The 23,706-nt window shown below is 42.2% G+C and overlaps 1 protein-coding gene across 1 annotated transcript in view; it reads left to right on the forward strand.

Annotated features, from left to right (window-relative positions):
- Positions 1 to 298: 298 nt before the first annotated feature.
- LOC311184321 (solute carrier family 5 member 4) overlaps positions 299 to 23,706 on the forward strand; it is a gene marked incomplete at its 3' end in the record, with an annotated part of 36,660 nt that continues 13,252 nt past the window's right edge. Inside the window, exons 1-9 of the mRNA XM_084254212.1 lie at positions 299 to 331; positions 993 to 1,064; positions 2,665 to 2,769; positions 5,970 to 6,029; positions 7,209 to 7,313; positions 12,009 to 12,114; positions 14,386 to 14,466; positions 18,619 to 18,839; positions 22,953 to 23,088. Coding sequence (XP_084110338.1) covers positions 314 to 331; positions 993 to 1,064; positions 2,665 to 2,769; positions 5,970 to 6,029; positions 7,209 to 7,313; positions 12,009 to 12,114; positions 14,386 to 14,466; positions 18,619 to 18,839; positions 22,953 to 23,088 — 904 coding nt within the window. The 5' untranslated portion in view covers positions 299 to 313. The remainder of the gene's footprint in view (positions 332 to 992; positions 1,065 to 2,664; positions 2,770 to 5,969; positions 6,030 to 7,208; positions 7,314 to 12,008; positions 12,115 to 14,385; positions 14,467 to 18,618; positions 18,840 to 22,952; positions 23,089 to 23,706) is intronic.

The raw sequence follows: 23,706 nt of genomic DNA on the forward strand, positions 1-23,706 counted from the left end.
ATCATGTTCTTAATTTCAAACTATGTTACAAAACTATAGTAATCAAAATAGTATGCAATGGTGTTGCAGGTACATCTTCTTGAAAGGGGGAGGAACACTGAGTGGGTGCCCCACCTGCCTGAGGCTGATCATTAACCCAGAGCTTATATAAAAAGGAAAGGCCAGGCATGGGCTGGGGAAAGCATCACCTGTAGCCATGGCCAGCACGTCAAGCCCTGACCCCACAATGGGGCCCTCAGGTACTTCACAGATATCAGATCTCCTCCGAAACCCTGCTGATATCTCTGTTATTGTCATCTATTTCATTGTGGTGATGATCGTCGGGCTATGGGTATGTAGATTTCCAAGGGGGCTTTTAGGACGGGTGCAAGACTTGGGGGTGAAACATCTCAGGGAGAAGATGATATGGGGTGACAAAGCTAAAGGAACATTAATGGTTGTCACAGGCTTCATAGTCCTCTCAGAATCATTTTCTTGTGTATACAGAAATAATGCTAACATGAAATTAATTTATTTCTAAAAACCCCATTGTTTCAACAGAGCCAGGAGTAGGAAACCTCAGACTTACTCTGTTTTGGCATCTCTAGCACCTGGCATAATAAAGAAAGATGACATTTTTATTATCTCATGTCTTTCATTTTCCTTTGTTGTTTGCTCACTTCCTCACGGAGAGTTGCCTGCCTCCTTCAGTTTCTTTGTTCTTTTTTTGTTTTTACTAATAAGTGTGAGGCTGCAAATTTTCTTCCAAGCACAGCTCTTGTGACACTTCATTTTGCTTTCACATATGAAAATAAACAGAACAGATAAGACAGAAGTTGAGGAAGATGATTTCCAAAGGGTTCCCAGGTTTCTGGGAAACAGTGCTATACCAGAGTTTGCAGGAAAATGGTTCTTTAGGAATGCTGGGAAAGGTCATTTCCATCAGTATCTGAGGTATTTTGGGTATATTTGCTGCGAATTGACACCCACTCACTTGATTTCCTTCTGCGCAGGCGATGGTGAGGACCAACCGAGGCACTGTTGGTGGCTTCTTTCTGGCTGGCCGAGACATGGTCTGGTGGACGGTGAGTAATCAGCATTTCCTGGAGCTATATTTCCTGCATGCGTTTAAGAGTAAATAAAGAAAACATGGGGAATGAGGACAACTTCTGCTGTTTCGTTTGCCTACTTGCTGGTATCACTTTTTCCTAATCCCTGCCCCCAGGGCTCTGCCTTATCATTCCAGTAAATGACTGAGAACCCTCTAGCCTGGCATTTAAGAAGACCCAGCCCTGTTTCATATTCTTTCTCTCTGGTCCTTATTCAAGAAACTTTGGCTCCTATGCAACTCAGCACATTCCTTTGTTCTCAATCCTCAGCTGATTCTTCCTTTGTTTGGACCAGCTCCCCCTGTCTGTTCTACTTCAGCACCCAGCACATGACCTGCTTCCTCTGACAAGCCTCCCAGAGCACTCCCGCCTTTGACTGAAGGTCTAGTCCTTTGTTCTCAGCAGTTATGATAATGGCTTGAGTGTTCCCCGTCATGCTGTTGATGCTCCTGTCTCGCACTCTTGTCCAAGTGATGTCTTCCTTGCTGGGTGCTGATGTCTGGCCTCACTGGTCAGTCCCACTGCAGCAGAGTTGAGCATCCTCTCTGAATCTAGTGTCAGCACCAGGTGAAGTATACAGTGGGTGCTCAGTATATGCTACCTTCCCAGATTTATGCTGACCAAATAGTATAAAGGGAAGTGGAAACTGGGAAATGGCCTGGGTGGTTGAAGCAGAGCACTGCAAGCTTGAGGTGGGTTGCTATTTGGAATGTCCAATGTGGCACTGCCTTTGTAGGACCATTCTTGTAAACCATCAAGTCTTAACCAATATGACAGCCACACATCAGCTCACTCTCCTGTCCCTGCCTGCCCCAATGTCTGAGGGAAAAGGTGATTTTAGAGAGGACTGAAAAGTTGGGAACAGGAGATTAGGGGACTCCACACCCCCACCCCAATTCTGTTCTGTTAGAACAAGTGCTGATCATACCTGCTCAAGAGATCTCTCTTGATATCAGTGACTTCAGAGCAGTAGACAACATGATGGGAAGGGACATGGATGAGAAGAGGGTCCTTAGGGCTAGAAGGATAGAAGGGATCCCTCCTACTGAGTTCTGGTGCCTTGAGGCTGACTGAAGGGGCAGGTGGAGGTCTGGACAGTCTCAACTCAGAGCATCCAGGTAGTGAGCCCGGCATCCTCCTAAGGCAGGGGTCAGTCCGTTTTTCCAACAAGGATCAAATTATAAGCATTTTAGAGTTTATGGGCCATGCAATTTGTTGCAACACACAATCCCGACATTGTTTCACAGAAGCAGCCACAGACAATATAGAAAACCAACGAGTGTAGCTGTGTTCCAATGAAACTGCTTGATACTGAAATTTGAATTTCACACAATTTGCATGTCACAAGCTCATTATTCATAAGCTTTTTAACCCTTTCCTAAACAATAAAAATATAAAACCTTCTTAGCTAACAACTATACAAAAACTGGTGACTCACTAGATTTACTCCATGTGCTACAGTTTGCTAACGGCTGCCTTGAGGAGTAGTGATGGAAACAGTGCAACGTTTACCTCTTTTCAATAAGTGTGACTTGGTTCTACCTCTGATCCTCATGTCTGTTCTTGTGGATTCCAGATGGGCGCCTCACTCTTTGCCAGTAACATCGGCAGTGGCCACTTCGTGGGCCTGGCTGGGACTGGAGCAGCTACAGGAGTCGCCACTGTAACATTTGAATGGAATGTAAGTGACTTCAGAGGCTTCTTCCTTAAAATCAAAACTATCCAGACATGTTTTCATGGGAGTCTGTAGGAGATGTTTCCTTCCCTAACCCATCCTCGTTTGACCTTCAGAGTCTTCCCTGTGTGGTCCCATTCGGCCTGGGCTATTCCAGTCACATTATCACTCACCTCTGAGATTTCCTTCAAGCAGCTATTCCCACTAGGAATGTAATTTCTATGTCAGTCAATCCGCACTTTCACTTGACCTCTTTGATTATTTTAGCTCTCACTTCTATCTCTCTGCCCTGACCTATGACACAGAGTGTCCAGCCCTGAATTAGATGCAGGGAATAAAAAATATATCTATAAAAGCAAAGGTCTCTAAGAGCCTCCTAGTGGCCTAGGGGTTACGTCTCAGCACTATCACCCCAAAGACCTGAGTTCGATCCCTTGTCAGGGAGTTAACCCACAGATGGCACAGCAGACCTCTCCTGTCTCACCCGCTGCTCCCCTTAGCAGTGTATTTCAGTAGATCCACCTGTTTGTTCTGCTCCCCACTCTGTCTCCAATAAATCCTTTAACCCCCCACACCTCTGACCTATACCCCAGTTCTTCTACAAAAAATAAAAGCAATGGTCTCTCCTTTTGAGAAGCTTATATCCCAGTGGGAGAGACAGATATAAAGATAAGACGCATCCACAGCAGTGTACATGGAGAGAAACGTGCCAGCTCTCACACTACAGGGGCAGCCGTCATAGATGATGGAGGTGGGAGATGGCACAAGTGAGGGACCTTCCTGGTGCTGATACCAGGGAAGAGAGGCCCAGGAAATAATATCAGAGTAAGGAGTGAATTAATTAGTGATAGCAGGTAGGCCCTACACTGCTTTGTGATTGAGCTCCTAGCTGTTCTACTGCCATTTCACCATAGAAACCAGGTCCCTTAAGGAGACCCTCGGTTCTTAAGACAGGAGCCATCACCTCTCATGCACTCATGCTGCCCCCTCTCCAGCACCTGGCTGGGCATGTGGCGAATGTGCCATAAGTACTTCTGGAGTTGCCAGAGTTTTTCCTGCTCTTTTTTCTTGCTAGTGTTTGCACAAGTATAGGCATGTCTATCAGTCAGCAAGAGATGTACACGTGGAAGAAAGCTGGATTATAGTGAAAGTGTAAATAGACTTGAGATGTGACCTTAGTCATCACAAATGCCCATGCCACTCCCCTGTTGATGATTTTGCCCCTAGTTTTGCTTTTGTAGTGTCAGGGATTCCAGAATGGGGCCAGCCTCCAATGGCATGGACAAAGTGCCCTATGAACCCATGGGTGTGATTGTCAGGCAGCTGAGAGCCTGGCTCTGTTAACCTGTGACCTTGAGCTCCCTTAATCTCTATGATGTTCAAGTTACATGTCTCCTCGCGCCTCCCCCCCCCCATATAAGAGGAATAACTGTGCCTACCATATCTGCCTCACCTGGTTGTTCTGAGAACAGATAAGTGATATGTGTGAAGACTGTTAACACTGCATGTTAGTGCATAATGCTGATTATACTATTATTTGTGGCAAGACTTGGGAAGCACTGGGAATATTCTTCTGTCCCCAAATTTCTTTCTCATTGCTTTGCACTGTATAAATTTCCTGCCATCCAAGAATAATCTCATTGGGTAAAGATTATATGAGCTTCCAGAGACCAAGCTGGGTTCAGAGCCCTTATCTCCTCTCCATTTCTCCCCACACATTCTTGTCATATCCCATGAACCTCAAAGACATCTTTACAGACACATCACCCAAAGCAGTGATAGTGAAGGCAAAGATAAACAGCTGGGACTACATCAAATTAAAGAGCTTCTGCACAGCAAAAGAGACAATAACCAAAACAAAGAGACACCCCACCAACTGGGAGAACATTTTTGCACACAACACTAATGATAAAGGACTGATCACAAAAATCTGCAAAGAGCTGATGAGACTCAACAACAACAAAGAAAATAATCCAGTCAAAAAATGGGCAGAAAAGCTAAAAAAGAAACTTCTCCAAAGAGGAAATACAAATGGCCACCAGGAATATGAAAAAATGTTCAACGTCACTTGCTATCAGGGAAATGCAAATCAAAACTACCATGAGATACCATCTTACACCAGTGAGAATGGCACATATTAAAAAAACTAGCAACAACAAATGTTGGCGAGGGTGTGGAGAAAAAGGAACTCTCCTGCACTGCTGGTGGGAGTGCAAACTGGTCCAACCACTATGGAGAGCTGTGTGGAGATTTCTGGACCTACTAAACATAGAGCTTCCATATGATCCAGCAATTCCACTCCTAGGTATTTACCCAAAGGACACAGAAACATCAATTCCAAAGAGCACCTGCACCCCTATGTTTATAGCAGCACTATTTACAATAGCTAAGCTTTGGAAACAGCCCAAATGCCCAAAAATAGATGACTGGATCAAGAAGATTTGGTAATATACACCATGGAATATTACTCAGCGATCAAAAAAGATAAATTCATGCAATTTGTAGCAACATGGATGGCGCTGGAAGGGATCATGCTCAGCGAAATAAGCCAGAAAGAAAAAGGAAAATACCGGATGGTCTCACTCATAGCAGGAATCTAGAAAACCTAAATAAGGGACCAAGAAAAAGAATAACTATAAGAAAGAAAAAATCAAAATCAACAAACAACTATGAACCAGAGACACCCTATGGGGGGTGGGGAAAGGAGGGATTGAGGTCAAAATAAGGGGGTTGCAATTGTATGGGAAATATAAAAATAAAATAAAAAAAAAAGTTCCTTACAGCTGAGCAAGAGGGAGCCCATCAAGACAGTGGAATGGTTATCTTAGAAGGGAAAAAAAACCCTGGAGCTGGTGTAGACTCCCAGGCTCTCACTGTGAAGCCTGTTGATCCAAGGTGGGAAAGAGGCCCAGCATAGTTAACACCATGTTATTTTTCAATCGAATCTTGTTTTGTATTATTTCTTTTCATTTGCATGTCCTCTCCTGTACCCTACCATGTCCATTATTGTCATAGCCTAGGCCCCAGGAAACTTTGGCTTTTGAGTTTTGGAAACAGAGAAATCCACAGGTGTCTGGGATTATTACATGGCTGAATGGGACAGGATCCATGTAATCTCTTTTTTTTTTTTTCCACACTCCGAATTCATAGATCCACAAGTCAAGCCTCTTTAACTTTGTGCTTTTTTTTTTCTTGATATCTTGCAGTCTCTGTTCCTGTTGCTGATTCTTGGGTGGGTCTTTGTCCCCATATACATCAAGTCAGGGGTGAGTATCCATGAGTGCACTCAGCACATCCTTTTTAACCTAGATACTGTCACTTGTCCCAGAATTTCCAGGCTTAGACTTACACAGATCCACTAAATGCTTCCAGATAACTGTTGGAAATGGCTGCAGTCAGCTGTCTGCTTGCTGATAACTACAAGGCTTCCCATTTTCCCATGTTCTCCCCAACTTATGGTATTTTTTCTTTGTTCTAATTTTTATCAAGTTTCTTTTTTAAATCAGGAGTAGGACATACCACAGCTATTATGACTCCCTTTCAACCAACCAACCAACCAACCAGGGCACTGCTCAGTTTCTCTGAGCCTGGCTCCTGCATCTTTTCCTTCTACAGCTGGTGCTCGGACCATGTGGTGCTCTAGTGCAGATCATTCCTGGGGTGAGGGTGCCTAGAGAGCAAGCTTCTGGTTAGTACCCCTGCAGGTTGTCGTACAACCCCCTTTGTTCACCCTGGGTCTCTTCCAGTTCCAGGCAAGCACAGCTCCCTGGAGGGGCAGGATCCAAGCCACAGAACTCACACATGTGTGGTCACCTGTGGCTTACTATCTTTCAGGAGCCAACAAGAGTTCCCCCTTCTTGTTTTCAATAATAATGTATAAGTATTTATTTAACATTCATCATGAACTCCATCTGCGATGAGAAAACCAGAAAGCCACCCCCTTTATGCTACACATCACATAGCTGATCTCACTTTTCAGTAATGATAGGTTTACTCTAAGTAGGAATCAGTAATGCTGGTCCCTGAAACATAAACTCAAATGTATATTTGCAATTTGCTCAAGTACCAATTTGTTATGCCACCATCATTGTGGTTCATGATTTGCAAGTAAAATTATTTTTGCCAGACTATGATATTATCATTGGTGAACATAGTAACAAAATATCTGTGGAGTGTCTGCTATGCCTTTGGGAGTGCAGGTATTGCACAGCTACCTTCACTTTTGCAGATGAGAAAATGGAGTTTCAGCACAATTGGCATTTGCCACAAGTCACACTTCCAGTAAAGGTGGCATCTGGGAACTGATCTCCAGATTGTGTGATTCCAGCCTTGCCGTCTCACCTGTGTGTCCCCATGGTGCCATGCATGGTGCTTAACTGCCCAGAGGTGCTTAGTGGGATGTGCTGGGATCTGCAGGTGAATCCTGTTGATGTTTGTCTCTGTAGATCATGACCATGCCGGAGTACCTGAAGAAGCGGTTTGGTGGGAAGCGACTCCAGATCTACCTCTCTGTCCTCACCCTCTTCACTTGTGTGGCGTTGAGGATCTCAGTGAGTTCCATGCCTCCTACCTCTTGGTTTCACAAGATGGGCTAGAGTGCTGGGCAGAGAGATAGGGTCAAAATTTGTGGATGTCTTAAATCACTTTGGGTCTTTCTACCAAGTTTCAATGGGGAAGAAAAGGAGCTTCAGAGGCCACATGTTCGTAGAGTAAAACACTCATGTGTCCTGAAAGACACCAGAGTATAAACCTGCCCTGTTGTTAAGAATGTGAAAAAAATAATGTAAAGAAAGACAAAGTGTCTCATTTCAGTAACAGCTTTTTAGTGATGGACCAGAGGATGATTCTCCAGTTGCCTGACACCTCACTGCACAATAGCCCCTTTATTCTCTTTGTCGGGGCCAGTATAGGCTTCTATTTTCATGTTCAGTTTGATTATATGAAATGTGAGCCAGAAGGAAAAGGGCTTTGTATTATTATACTGCCTTTTCTTAAATTGACTCTATTTTATCTAAGACCACCCCCTACAAAAGAGGTCACCAATAAAGCTTAAAAGAAATGTTAAAGCTTTTAAAAAGTTACATTCTTTGAGAATGATGATTGAGGAAAGGAGAAAGGAAGTTGAAGATTCAGCAGCACATGCAGAAAACAAAGAGAAACATCTTTGCTCCCCATGTATCGGTAACTGATGAAATAATCTCTTACAAGTTTATGGTCTAGGCAGCTCATGAAAGAAGTTGACCCTCATTATTGCTCTTCTGTTGAGCTGAGACATTTTGGGAAGGTGCTGCTTAGATTAAATGGCATAAGCCTTCCTGATACAACCTAAGTATTTCCCAGCACTTCTGTCTGTTGTTGAGTTCCGTGTCGGGAGTAATAAAGATTCTTGTGTATGGGCCTCCCTGGTGATGCAACGGGTTAAGTCTCAGCACTGTGAAGCTATCGGCAGCCACTGCAGCATGGGGTCTGTCCCTGGCCAGGGAGGTACCCACATGGTCCAACAGACCTATCCTGTCTCATCCCTTGCTCCCCTCAGCAGTGTATTTCAGTCAATCCGCCTCTTCTGTTCCCCACTCTGTCTCTGATGAATCCTCTCACTCCCCGCACCTCTGGCCTGTACCCCAGTTCTTGTATGCATAAATAAATAAATCTTAGGGCCTTCCCTGGTGGTGCAGGCGGTTGAGCGCTGCGCTGTGAAGCTGTCCACAGCCTCTGCAGCGCGGGTTTGATCCCCACCGGCCGGCTGGTGAGAATCCCACATGACGAAGCAGACCTCTCCTGTCTCGCCCGCTGCTTCCCTCAGCAGTGTATTTTGTCAGTCTGTCTGTTCTGTTCCCACTCTGTCTCTGGTGAATCCTCTCTCTGTCCCGCAAATCTGGCCTGTACCCCGGTTCTTGTATAAGTAAATAAATAAATCTTTAATTAAAAAAAATCTTTAAAAAAAGATTCTTGTGCATGAAAGAGTTCACCATATGGTTAAGAACTCTACATCTGAAATACCACTTGATGACAATATGTGCAAATATATTAAAATATGACTGTGAGGACAAGTACAGAAACATAGCATGGATGGACTCCCAGGAAAGAAGGTGATTCCTGGGATCCCTATTGGGTGGAACTGGAAGTTGTCCTCGCTGGAGGGGAGGGGGCATTTAAACAAGCCCCCAGCAGCAGTGAATGGCAGTAGAGCTCTGGTGGTGAGTGGGCGTGGGGTATACACTTATCAAGGTGTGAAGCTGTACTCCAAAACTTATATAGCATAGTAGAACAATGACAAAAAAATAGATATATTTTTAAAAAATAAATGAATAAAATAAGCCCCAGGACATGACAATTAGAAGCTGAGGGGAGCAGAGGAAGCCTCGGTAATCAGAGCTCTGCATGTGTCTGGGAGAAGGGGACAAAATGAGTTCCCTCCTCTCCCCTGGCTTTGACATCTACAGCTTTATGGTTCTGAAGAGCACACACAGGTGATAGGCCAGAATAATAGGGCTGCACCCTCATAGAGTAGAAGGTTCCTAGTGGTGGGAAGGGGATGGAATGTTCGGGACCTGAACAGGGAGCAGGAAGGCCAAGAGCATATGCAAATGTGCAGGGTCTGTGATCAGCTGGAAAGATACAGTGGCAGGAGTCCATTCTTATCCTCAAAGATTATGTTTTAAGTATATTAATAGTGATTAATCTTAGACATGACCTTTTGTGATCTTTTATACTCTGATGGCAGATTCTACCCTGGTTACTTATTAAACAAGTCATGCTCAGGAGCTGGGACAGTTTCATAGTCCTCCCTTGCCCCTCAGATTGAAAAAGATATTCTTACTCATTGGTTCCCTACTTCCAATAATACATATATTGAGAATTATTATAGACACAACACACCTTTCCCCCTTAATATTTTGGTCTGGATGCCTTAAAACCATTGATATTCTTGTAGAAAAAGCACATTTCAAATTTTCAAACAAGGAAATTAACTTTGAAACAAACTGCTTGTAATCTAGGGACTTTATTCACACTGACGAGAGACTAATGTCCTTCAGTAGCAAAAGAAAATCTGGATCATGCAATGCCTCTTTTTGTTATCAGTAATATTTTATATTTGATAATTGTTATGAATATAATTATCCTGTTGAATTGTACATTTTAAAATGGCAAATTTTTTGTTAATGTTTTAATGCTATAAAAAAAACATTGCTAATATAAGCGACTTAGATTTCATTTCAAAACAATCAATTTCATGCCTTAGTTGTACCTAAGAGAAACAAAAGTCAACGAAGTCATAATAAGATAATTTGTTTTAACATGTAAATGATTAGGCGCAGATACACAAATCCTAGTGCTGTGGTTAAATAATTACTATCACAATTCCCCTCCCCCCCTGTATTGGCAATGAGTATGAATGTGACAACTATAAATGCAGGTGTGTTTGATGGCACTCAGATGCAATGACTGACCTCTCAGTAGGTGATATCTTTTCTGGAATGGTAAATCTTTTTTTGGTAAATAACCAATTTTCAAAAAAGTACCATCTCCCTTCAATTCACACAATGGTTGCGTATTTAAAAAACCCAGTAATGACAAAGTACTTTGTGTTTGTAACACAGGGTTAGCTTCTAGGTTCAGAGAATCAAGAACAGGTTTTTTAACCAACATGAATGTCTGGTCAGATGAATAAAACCTTAGGTTTTATTTCAAATCTTGCAAGGGAGGGGAAACAACCATTTCCTGTTACACCTCTTCTAAATCCAATTTCTACAAAGAAAACTACCTATAATTTTCTGATTCTAAATCCTGTTACCTTATCCCTTCCCTTCACCTCACTCACCCCTTCTTTCCGCTTAGATTCCATGTAAACTGGGAGACTGTAAGGAAATAATATGGATGGTATAATCACGCTTCAGCACACAGCCTCAATTGCTTTGTCTATCCATACCCACCCCTCCCACCCCTTTTTCTGAACTCCCCTGGCAAAGCTTCAACACTGGTTGAACCCAGCTTCCCACTTACTCTATACCTGAACCTAAGGATTTTTTTTCTGTATTTCTAACATGTTTATATGTTATTTCTCAGGGTTTTGTTCTGTTTGGGATTTTGGTTTTTGAAGTCTGGAGGATTTGAGTTGAAGAAGCAGATCCAAGCAAGGTCTACACAAATTTGAACTGAAGAAATATCAGGGAGGCTGGGAAGCACCCTGTAAGGATACAGGGCTCCAGGAAAGCTGGATGCATCTTGCATCTTTATATACCTCCGTGGGATGCCCTACTGAACTCCAAACCTCAACCTATAATCGTTCTGTCTGTGTAGCTTACGATTTTTACCCAGGTCTTTTCAATCCTTATTCTAAGCTGCCCACAACTTTTTTTTTTTTTTTTTTTTTTTTTTAGCTCCTAGACCTCCGCCTTTAATCAGTATGGCTCACTTCCTATTTATTCAAAACATTTTTTTTAAAAGATTTATTTATTTATTTATACAAGCACTGGGTACAGTCAGAAGTGCGCGAGGGTGAGAGAATTCACCAGAGCCAGAGCGGGGAGCAGAGCAGGCAGAAGGACCGAAGGACACTGCTGAAGGGAGCAGCGGGTGGCAGGAGAGGTCTGCACGCCATGTGGGACCCCCCTCCGGTGGCCGGGGAGCAGCTGGGGATCGAACCGGCGCTGCAGAGGCTGTGGGCAGCTTCGCAACCCAGCGCTCAACTGCTGCGCCACCGGGGAGGCCCTATTCAAAACATTTAAGCATGAATCACTCATCCTTCCCTCCCCCCATTCAATAATATACTTTTACCTCATTCTGTCCATCTCCTCACCACTCTGACAGTGAAGAGTCTCCCTTTTTGTCAAAGGCCCATCCCATCCACCTGTGCCTTTTCTTGATCCCATCTTACGTAAGTCTCTGGGATTTTGTTTCATAATTACCCCACCATCATCTTTTATCCTAGTCTCTACTACCCCCAACATGCCCAATCACCTTCCTTCCTAACAACAACCATTGCCTGACTCCATTGCCTCCACCTGCTGCTCAATTTTTTGTTTCTCTGCTGACAATCATGAAAAGAAAATCTATACAAGCTGCAGCGCAGACTTTCTCACTTTCCATGTATTCACTCATCATTCCCCTTTCTAGTCAACCCAAGAATTAACTCTGAGAAAGAGACCTGGCTTCCAAGGAGTTCATAACTGGATGGCAGAGATGACATGTCATCAGCGAGAAACTGAGGGATACCATTCATGTGTCTTTACCATCCTTTTTAGGCAGACATATTTTCTGGAGCCATATTCATCAAGATGGCCCTGGGACTGGACCTTTACCTGGCAATCTTCATTCTCTTGGGTATCACTGCTGTGTACACGATCACTGGTGAGTCCATTTTTCAGTTCGCAATGCTATCTTCTGATTCTATTCCAACCTGCAATTAATAGCTTTAGTGATAGCTTTGGGACAGCCAAGCTAAGAATATCCCTTAGTCCTAGAAAGTCAGGCATAGGCTCAGAAACACTAGAGGCAAGGAAGCAGAATCCTCAAGATTAAGTGGGGAATAATTATGAGATGGGTGGGGCGGGAAATGATGACCTAGCTCCACTGAGTTCAGTACCCAGGCCAGCATTTAGAATCCAGAAGATCATACCCATGGAAGGTTAGGATGAAATAATAGTTCAGATGTGAGATTGGCAAGTCCAAGACAGGACTCAAATGAACATAAGATGCCAGGTCATGGTGGTGAGCTCTGAATGACAGAATCAGGAGAGGAAAACTGGAGCAATGGGTAGGTTGTGGGAGGAGGTATGTGGCAGAGGTCTTGTAACAGGGTGGTGCCCAGGAAAAAGGGGAGGTTCCAGGTCCTCTGCCATACCCAAAGGAGGGTGGAATTGAGCAGGGAGGAGAAGAATCTGGAGAGGAGACTAGAGTAGGAAGGAAGCAGGATGGAGAGCAAGAAGGGGACCTGGAAGAGGCATGTGGAGCAGAGAGACATGTAAAGAAACTGCACTTGCCTTTTGGTCCTGGGCTGGGTGAAACAGACATGGGGGAGAGACCTGTGGGCAGGTTAAGAATGACAGCTTTTATCTTGATTTTGATTTTGCTCTTTTCCTTCCAGACTTGTCTGGTTGTTTCTGATCCTTTTCTGGGGTACCCCGCTTCCTGCCCTGTAACAAAGAGAAAGAATATAGTTAAAATAGTTTCTCTATGAAACATCCAAAGTTACCCTTCATGGGTAAATGTCCAGCCAAACAGTGTTGGCCCAAACTTGCCAAAAATCTAAGGCACCTTCTGGCAGGGAACCATAGAAATGGGGCTGAAGGGGGCAGGCAAGTCTGGAAGGAAAGGAGCAAAATCAAACCAAGATAAAGGCTGTCATTGTCAACCTCCCCACGGGTCTTTCACTCATGTCTCTGTCTCTTTCAAGTGTCTCCTTCCATGTCTCCTAAGTCCCTGGTATGAGTTCAAGATCAAGAAGCACATGCAGCTTCTTCTACACAAGTCTTTTCGCTCCATGAGCGTCCTCCAAGTTTTCTCTCAAGTCTTCTTTCCCAAAGTCCTTTAGGCTTCCCCTCAGTGCTGAGCTCCCCCATCCTTAGGTGGGGCAGGAAACCTGGAACCTCCCCTTTCTATGGCCATTAAGATGTTACTTTCCTTTCGGGGGGAGGTGTTCATTTCTCTGTGAAATTTTTATCTATTGTTAAATCAGTTACTTCTAAGATCTGATTGGGGAATCTGTAAGGACTGGTGATTCTTTGTAATGCCCCTCAATCTCCGTATCCCCACTCTGATCAGCAGCCCTTTGTAGTGATCCTCAATCTCCATCCCAGCCTAAGGCTTTTTCACATTTCCATGGCTGGTTTCAAGACTATGTTAATCATTTCTACCCCCACCTCTAGTTTCTGACCTTGTGAAACATGCATCCAAAATTTTCTACTCTAAGCCTCCATCATTAACTTGAAAATTAAACTATACCAGCTGAGTTGGAAAAAATATATAGAAAAACAACAGCTTGCACAATCCAGGCAGTTTTGGGTCCATTTTCATACATTGAGCATATATTTTAGATTAAGAAGAGATGAAGGCATCAATCTCCCATTTTCAGGATCAGTCTCTTCAGGCTGCCCCCCCCCCCAACACTCTCCTAAATGAAGTATCTTGTTGATTGACAATCTTGTGGGTCTAGAATAGGAAAAGAAGTTGTTGCTGATTGTTCAACATTGAAGCAAAAGCTCAAGTCAGTTGCATCTAGTATTCAATTGACAAAACAATGTTATATCCTAATACAAGGACAAAACTGGTTTTGTCCAGTTTTGGAGAGCACATATTGTATTGTGCCAAAGGGATGAACTGAGGGATTGTTGAGGGAAACTTTCAAGATATTAAAACTTGCCTTTTCCCTTATTTAACATTCAAAAACTCACACAAATACAGAATCCACTACAAGTCAACAGAAAGTTTGAGTCAAGGCAAGGCAAGGAGATAGAAAGATGAATGACAGACAATAATAATAATGAGATAGTAGTGCCAAGAGGAGCTTGTGCTACCCCGGTTTTTGATATGATTTTTTGTTTGTTTTACTGAGCACTTCCTGGGCTTGGGTGGAAGGGAAGAGCTGAGATAAATGTCTTGGTTTTTTCTTTCTCTCCACAGGGGGCTTGGCCTCAGTTATTTATACAGACACCCTCCAGACCATTATCATGCTGATCGGTTCTGTCATTCTCACGGGGTATGGTAAGTGATAACTGTGGAGCATGGGGTTTCTGTCTTTACCACATACCTTCTCTTCACCACTACTTTCCAGTTCTATATAATCACGTTTTCCATTTAGATAATTCACATCATTGCAATGAATGTCTGACTTCTTTCTTGCTACACTATCTCAGCCTGAGGAAATGAGGGAAAAGAACTTCACTTACTTTTAAAAATTATTGCTCAAGTAAATTATCTTGTTTAATCTTAATATCTGTGCTCAGAATGGACAAAATCGGTATCCATGGGATGATAATTTTACAAAAATATTGGTGCATTTGATTAAGTGGCAGAAAGCCTTCGTTATATAGAATCTTCCTAAAATGAAGGATTAAATATGCTGAAAAATTTTAGATGACTGAATGTTCCCTTTATTATAACCATTTCTAATAGAAATTATTAAAATACATTACTCACACTACTGTTCTAATATACAAACACAGACTGGATTTTCCTTTATGGCTCTCTCTTATTAGTATCATCAGTCTGCTCACATTTTGTAAGTCATACCAGCTAGCACCGCTGATAAATCTAATTTACAGCTTGCTAAATTTTTGTTTTCTTTTATTATGGTGGTTGTTTGTGTAGGAAGTCCATGCACACAGTAAAAAGTATAGGATGAAAACAAATGTCTTTTTATCCCAGCCCTGACCTGCAGCCACCATGCTTACCCACTCAAGCTGCACCGAATACATTTCTGTACATACATGCACTTAATCACAGAGCATGAAGATACTGATAGAACTGCAAAGACAAAAAGAAAAAACTACATTAATAATTGATGATTTCGATACAAAATGGATACCAGTAGGCACATACGACTATTTTAATTTAAAATGATTAACTGAATCAAAAATTTAGTTTCTCATTGGCCTCGCCATATTTTTTTTTTTAATTTAATTATTTATATATTTTTACATCATTGTTCATTTTTGTACAATGTTTGATTTCTCCTCTCAGGTGTTGTCCCCATAAAATTACCACCATCAAGACACCTATGAACCACCACTATAGACTCTTGTGATCATCCCTCCCATTTTGATCCCTTTCCCTCATCATCCCCTGAAGAATGTCTCCAATTTATAGTTTGCCTTTTAGTTTTGTCTTTTTGTCCCCCATCCCTTGTATGGTTTCCCTATATCCCTCCTATTAGTGAAACCATCTGATATTTTTCTTTTTCCTTCTGACTTATTTCGCTGACCATGATCCCTTCCAGCTCCATCCATGTTGCTGCAAATGGCATGAGTTTATCTTTTTCGATTGCTGGGTAATATTCTATTGTGCATATATACCACATCTTCTTGATCCAGTCATCAGTTTTTGGGCCTTTGGTTTGTTTCCATGTTTTAGCTACTGTAAATAGTGCTGCAATGAACATAGGAGTACGAGTATCCTACTGAATTACTGTTTTTGTATCCTTTGGGTAGATTCCTAAGAGTGGAATTGCTGGGTCATATGGTAGATCCATTTTTAGTAATTTGAGGGTCCTTCAAATGGCTTTCCAGTTTGCATTCTCACCAGCAATATAAGAGGGTTCATTTTTCTCCATATCTTTGCCAGCATTTGCTGTTGTTAGTTTGTTTTTTTTTTTTTAAATCTGGGCTATTCTTAGTGGTGTGAGGTGATATTTCATTGTGGTTTTGATTTACATTTCCCTGATTATAAATGATGCTGAATATTTTTTCATGTGCTTGTTGGCCATCAGCATTTCCTCTTTGGAGAAGTGTGGACAGCTCTTCTGTCCACTTTTTGACTGGATTCTTTCTTCTTTTTTTTTTTTAAGATTTATTCATCTATGCATACAAGAACTGGGGTACAGGCCTGAGATGCGGGGAGTAAGAGGATTCACGAGAGACAGAGAGGGAAACAGAACAAGCAGACTGACCAAAACACACTGCTGAGGGGAGCAGCAGGTGAGACAGGAGAGGTCTGCCTCACCATGTGTGTTTCTCTCTGGCCAGCTGGGGATTGAAATCATGCTGCAGAGGCTGCAGAGTGCCTCATAGTGTGGTGCTTAATCCCTTGTGCCACCAGAGAGTCCCTTGACTAGATTCTTTATTTTGTTTTTGTTGAGTTGTGTAAGTTCTTTGTAGATCTTTGATAACCCTTACCAGTTTTGTGGAGTATACAAATATTTTCTCCCAATCTTTTCCTCTTGGTTATTGTCTTTTTTGCTGTACAGAGCTTTTTAGTTTGATGTAGTCCCAGCTATTTATCTTTTCCCTCATTTTTCTGTGCTTTAGGGCATGAGTCTTTAAAGATGTCTTGGAGATGTATGTCATGGAGTATTTTGCTTATGTTTTCTTCTATGTATTATATGCTTTCAGGTTTTACAGGTTTGAGTTGATCTTTGTGTATGATGTGAGGTAGTAATCTAGTTTCATTCTTTTGTATGTAGCAGTCCAGTTTTCCCAGCACCGTTTATTAAAAAGACTATCCTTGTTCCAGTGCATATTCTTTGCTCCTTTGTCATGGATTAGTTGTCCACAAATGTGTGGCTTTATGTCTGTGTTTTCAACTCATTTCCATTGGTCTGTGTGTCTATTTTTGTTCCAGTACCATGCTGTTTAAGTTATTATGGCTTTATAGTATAGTTTGAAGCCCAGGAGTGTAATGCCTCCATTCTTCGTTTTTCTAGTCAGGAACACTTTTGCCTAGCCACATTTCAAGTATTCAATATATGACTAGTGACTATCATTCTGGACAGCACAGATATAGAACAGTTCCATCACTGCAGAAAGTTCTATTTCACTGCTCCAAGACAACTAACTACTAGTACCAATTCCTTGCTGACTTTCTATTTAGTGAGTCAGAAAATTGTTGCTATTCTTGTTCATGGTTCTTTGGTTTTCTTCAGTGATGCACTTCCCAGATCAGCCTCTTTAAGCCTCACTTTTCCCATTCTGAGGATGAGATGGGGAAACACTCATCTCCTAGGAGTCTTTGTATTTTTTTAAAGATTTATTTATTTATGCATACAAGAACTGGTGTGTAGGGCAGAGTTGTGGGGGGTGAGAGGATTCACTAGAGACAGAGTGGGGAGCAGAACAGGCAGATCTACTGAAATACGCTGCTGAGGGGAGCAGCAAGCAAGACAGGAGAGGTCCACCGGGCACTATATGGGCTAGCTCCCTGGCCTGCTGGGGATGGAACTCGTGCTGCCATGACTGTCAATAGCTTGATGTGCTGTGCCTTTAACCCTGTGCCACCAGGAAGGCCCCTCCTTTGTATTTTTGTTACAAACCACAGTCCCTTTATCACAACAATTTCCTACTATTTCTGTACCCTCCACTAGGTTGTGTTCTTGCCTTGCAAATTCATTTTGCACATAATCCCAGCTCAGTGTTTGGTACATACAAACATGTTGGTGCCCAGTTGAATGACTAAGGAAAAAGTCAACTAATGTCAGCCTCAACTCTACACATTGTATGATGCTCTGATGAATGTTGCATCATTTGAACCTATACTAAGTGGCCCTAGAAGCCTGGGCTTCTCTTTCTAGGGTTTTCATCCATTATGGCTCTTTTCTATGCCTAACTAGCCTTTCCAGACCTCAAGTGGACTGAGTTGCAATATATCCCCTCACCACAGATAAACAGTGCTTCCAATTTCTGCTCCTTGTCTCCCCAATTTTTTACTATAATGTAGTTAGTACAGTACCGCAAACAACAGACTGTGTATAAGTCAGACCAGCCAAGCTCTGTGTCAAGAAGAGAGGCCGATACCTCCTGGCTCTTTCAGTGGAGCCAGGTTTTTTGATGACTAGTTCTGTTATTCTTACTGTTAATTCATGTTCAACAGATTTGTGTCTGCTCTGGTTTGATATAAGACATCAGCCTCTTAGATAACAGTATTATTTTTACTGCAAAGCTAAATACTAAATCCAAATTTTTCAGTAGCACCTTAAGAAAACAGTTAAAGAGTGATTTGTGTTATGTGATTTGTGAAAGTAAATCTGACAGCCTGGGCAATGCTAGTGGAGGGACTCCCGGAAGACATGGATCCTGGAAAGACAATGAGAATTTCATCTGACTGATTGCACATGCTTGGGTATCTCCATCACAAAGAAATAATTACAAATGCCAATTGTCTTAGATTTCTGTGAAACATTTCATTTTTGAAATGCCCTTTCAGCATTTGCCGAGGTTGGAGGGTATGAGAGTTTTACAGAGAAGTACATGAATGCCATCCCGAGTGTGGTGGAGGGAGACAACCTGACCATCAGTTCCAAGTGCTACACTCCTCAAGAGGACTCCTTCCACATTTTCCGAGATCCTGTCACTGGAGATATCCCATGGCCAGGAATAATATTTGGAAATACCCTCGTTGCTATGTGGTACTGGTGCACAGATCAGGTGAAGTGCCTTTGTGTGTGTATGTGCATATGTGGTATGTGAATATGTTAATGTGGTATGTGAATATGTTAATGTTGTTTTTCTTATAGAAAAGCATCTCATTTCTATTTTACACACACATACACATTATCATCATCATCATCATCATCATCATAATTTAAGAGTCAAACACTTCAAACAATAACACTTGTTATTAAAAATAGCTGTCTGGTGTCCCACTCTTTACTGTCTTTCTTACCCATTCAAGGCAAACCCTCTCTGTTCTTTCAATTAAGTAATTTGGTATGTATTTCTGTTCTCTAAATTCTTGTACTTAATGTGTGGTCTGTGAACCACTGGCATATGGATGGCCTTTTGGAGGTCATTAGAAATGAACATTTTCGGGGCCTCCCCTGGTGGCACAGCGGTTGAGTGCTGGGCTGCAAAGCTGCCCTCAGCCTCTGCAGCACCAGTTCGATCCCCTGCGGCTGGCAAGGGTCCTGCCGTGTCCGCTGCTCCCCTCAGCAGTGTATTTAGTCAGTCTGCCTGTTCTGTTTCCTGCTCTGGCCCTGGTGAATTCGCTCACCCTCCCGTGCTTCTGACTGTACCCAGTGCTTGTATAAATAAATAAATCTTAAAAAAAAAAAAGAAATAAACATTTTCAGATATCTTCCAGACTCACTAAATCAGAATTTACTTGGAAACCTTGTCCACAGATGATTCAAATAAATGCTTCCATTGTTCACTCTTCTTTATCTAGTTTTAGGATTTTTTTTAAAAGAAGGCCCGTTTATTTTATTTATTTATTTATTTATTTATTTATTTATTTATTTATTTATTTATTAAGCATTTATTTATTTATTTATACAAGCACTGGGTACAGTCAGAAGCGCGGGGGGATGAAAGAACTCACCAGAGTCAGAGCGGGGAGCAGAACAGGCAGAAGGACAGAAGTACACTGCTAAGAGGAGCAGCGGGCGGCAGGAGAGGTCTCCGCGCCATGTGGGACCCTCCTCGGGTGGCCGGGGAGCAGCCGGGGATCGAACCGGCGCTGCAGAGGCTGTGGGCAGCTTCACAACCCAGCGCTCAACCGCTGCGCCACGGGGAGGCCCTAGTTTTAGGATTTTTCTATTGGCTTTCCATAATGAGAGATGAGGATTTAGCTCTTTCCATCCTCAATCCCACACCTCCTCTTCTGTCATCCTCTCAATACATCTAATTCACAATTTTTGTGACTACATAAACACAATTATAGCTGAGTCCATTATATCCTCCGATTTTTCTTTAGCTTTCTCTATAAAAATACCTAGAAAGTGGGCCTCCCCAGTGGCTCAGCAGTTAAGCGCTGTGTTGTGAAGCTGCCCACAGCCTCTGCAGTGCTGGTTCGATCCCCAGCCGCCAGGCAAGGGTCCCACATGGCGAGACAGACCTCTCCTGCTGCCCGCTGCTCCCCTCAGCAGTGTATTTCATCAGTCTGCCTGTTCTGTTCTCCACTCTGGCTCTAGTGAATTCTCTCACCCTCCCGCATTTCTGACTGTACCCAGTGCTTGTATAAATAATAAATAAATCTTAAAAAAAAAAGATTTTTAAAAAACCTAGAAAGCGAAAAATAAGATCTTGCAAGTTATAAACTCAAAGGCAGGAAAACTAGAGGACAAGGCTGAAGAAATCTCCTACCTTTCTTTACCTTTTTTCTAGAATACGTAATTGTTAATTTTTTTTTGTTTTAAATTTCCTTAGTTGTTATTAGTCATTACACACCAAACCCTGTGGATATTTGCCTAAATCTCCTCTCAATACTTGCAAATACATCAAGCATTCCATCAACTCTTTTCTCTCAGGCCCTCTCATTATCTGTAAGTTTTCTCTCTGTGCTTGGTGCCCATTTTAATCCGGGACCACCATATTTGGGACATCCTTTGCCTCATTCTTAGGTTATACCTCCTATTCCATATTCCACATCACTTTCTTTCTTGGTTTACTGTTTCCTTGAGGGCAAATAAATTCTTCAGTAAGTTGTGGAGAAAGATGGGAGATGAATTTATTGTGAATTTGCATGTTCGAGTACATTTCACTACAAATTTCTTAAATTGATCCTTCGGCTATGAACACCATTTCTGGGTTGGAAATAATATTCCCAAAGTTATAGATTAATTTTCTTCTGACTTTCACCATCATTGTTGAGAAGTCTAAAGTTATTCTTTCTTTTTTTAAAGATTTATTTATTTGTGCATAGAAGAACTGGGGTGCAGGCCAGAGGTGGGGTGTGTGTGAGAGGATTCACCAGACATAGAGTTGGGAATAGAACAGGAGGCTCTATTGAAATACACTGCTGAGGGGAGCAGGGGGTGAGCCAGGAGAGGTCTGCTGCGCCATGTGTGTAGCTCCCTGGCCGGAGACCAAACTCATGCTGTAGTGGCTGCCGATATCTTCATAGTCTTAACCCCTTGCACCACCAGGGAGGCCCTAAAGTTATTCTTAATTCTGCAGATGTGGCCTATCTTTTTTCTCTGGAAGAAGCTTGTCTTTCCTTTGTTCTCGGTGTTCTGAGACTTCACTACAATGTACCATTGTGTGTAGATCCATTGTTGACCATTGTGATGGGACATTATGAGGCTGTTTAATCTGATAATTGATAGCTCAGGTAATTTGGGGAGGGAGGACCCTTTCTTTTATTTATTCTACTTTGTTTTCATTTGGGGATGTTCTAATTTTGAGGTTGGTCATCTTTAGCTGGCTCCTCGTATTTTCTCCCCATCTTCCATCTCTTGGCCTTTGTTCTACTTTCTAGGTAGGAGATTTCCTCAGCCTGATCTTTTAGTTTTTCTGCCTTTGCGTTTATAATTTGCAAGATCTTATTTTTTGCTTTCTGGGTATTTTTGGTTTCATTTTTGTTTTTTATAGATTTTGTGTTTGTGTTTGTTTTGGGGAGTTTTCATTACCCTAAACAGTATCTGTCAACTTCAAACTTAAAATTACATAATTTTAAACCTATCTTGAATCAATGGTCCTTTGTGATGGTGGTGCTTTTCTTTTGTCCAAGTTTTCTTTTTCTCTATGTTATAAACTTATTGTTTTCAACATATCTACCAATATGCATCCTTTCACCACTGATTTCTGGAAACATCTTTAATATGTATATTTTGTCTCTGGCCACTTGCCTTGCTTCCTATAAGTTACTTGGCCTCACATTCATCCTTCCATCTGATGCCTAATCCCCCTGTCTGCAGGAGCAGACTCAACTTCTCACCCATAGTTTGTGTTGTCCCTCCATTGTCTGCTTTTAACTCTCTGCCTAAAAATGTCATCTGCTTCCCCAGCACTAAATGACATTGCTGCTATCCCTAATATATTTCTCTCCAAAGAGAACTAAGCAGACAAATGTATCCTTATTTTCTGACAGCCCTTGAGAAGAAAACTCACAAGAAGTTATTTCACTATCAGTAGAAATACTGCTTTGCCAGAAAATTCTTAGTCAAAAGGTTATACAACTTAAGTAGAAATAATACAATCACACACACTCCTTTTCATAGGAGAATCATATTTGACTCATGACTCAACAAGGTCCTCTGAATATTCTGTAGAAATCTGGAGATAAATGATTCAAGTTCTATTTCAAAGGCTGCTTGGCTCCAGTATCTCTGGTGATGGGCTTGATTAGTAAGGGGACAATTGTCCTGTAACTATAGAGAAATGCTGATGAGTATATGGCTTATTTAGTGGCTCCGGTATTAAAGGCACAACTTAAACACACAACTTGTAGCAACGATCAGCCGGCACAGCTGTACACCCAGAAGAGCACATGGCCATTGCTGCACAACCCCAGAGCTATAAACATATATTAGTAGAAGTGATTATGTTGACTTCTATGCACCAAGATTCTTACACAGTATTCCAAACACCCAGAATACCCTACATGAGATGACCCTGTTTAGAGACGAGAAAGCTGAGACTCACAAACGGGATACCCTCTTGAAAGAGCAGGAATTCAAAATCTGATTTTACTCCAAAGTCCATTATTTTTCACTAGCCATGACACATTTTCTTACATAACACTAATCCCTGAAAAGTGTACTCCACTTCTTGGAAGTCATCTTTTGTGTGCTTTACCACTCTGCTGTGTTTCCCTGGCAGGTGATTGTGCAGCGCTGCCTCTCAGGTAAGAACATGTCTCATGTGAAGGCCGCCTGTGTCATGTGTGGGTACCTGAAGCTGCTGCCCATGTTCTTTATGGTGATGCCTGGGATGATCAGCCGCATCCTGTACACAGGCAAGTCCTGAATCCATAAATCCTCTTGTGTTTAATCGTTTAATTCTGGAAAGCAACTTTACGATTCTATTAAAACCTGATAAACTTGGGCCTCCCTGGTGGCCTAGGGGTTAAGTCTCAGCACTATCACTGCTATGGCCTGAGTTCCATCCCTGGCCAGGAAGCTAACCCACATGATGCAGCAGACCTCTCCCAACTCGCCCACTGCTCCCCTTAGCAGTGTATTTCAGTAGATATTCCTGATATGCTCCCCACTCTGTCTCTGGTGAATCCTCTCACCTCTGCCCCCACACCTCTGGCCTACGCCCCATTCTTCTATATACACAAAAAAGAACAAAACAAAAAATACCCAATAAACTAGAAAATCCATTATGTTTGAAGGTAAATGTAAAATTTCAGGCAGAGAGAACAGCTTGTACAGAGGGTCAGAAGTGTGGCGTTCTGACACTGTTCTTTTACTATTTCCTGCTTCATGCCTGTCTCCTTGTAGGTATTTGAGTCTGTGAGTCCTATTTGGATTTAAGTAAGTCTAGAAGTTGTTATGTAAGTCTAGAGGCATTGGAGGATGAGGACAAATGTGAATTTGGTGAGCCATGGTGGTTGAATCCAGGACATTTC

The sequence above is a fragment of the Talpa europaea genome (genome assembly GCF_964194135.1).
Source record: "Talpa europaea genome assembly, chromosome: 14".
Taxonomy (NCBI): Eukaryota; Metazoa; Chordata; class Mammalia; order Eulipotyphla; family Talpidae; genus Talpa; species Talpa europaea.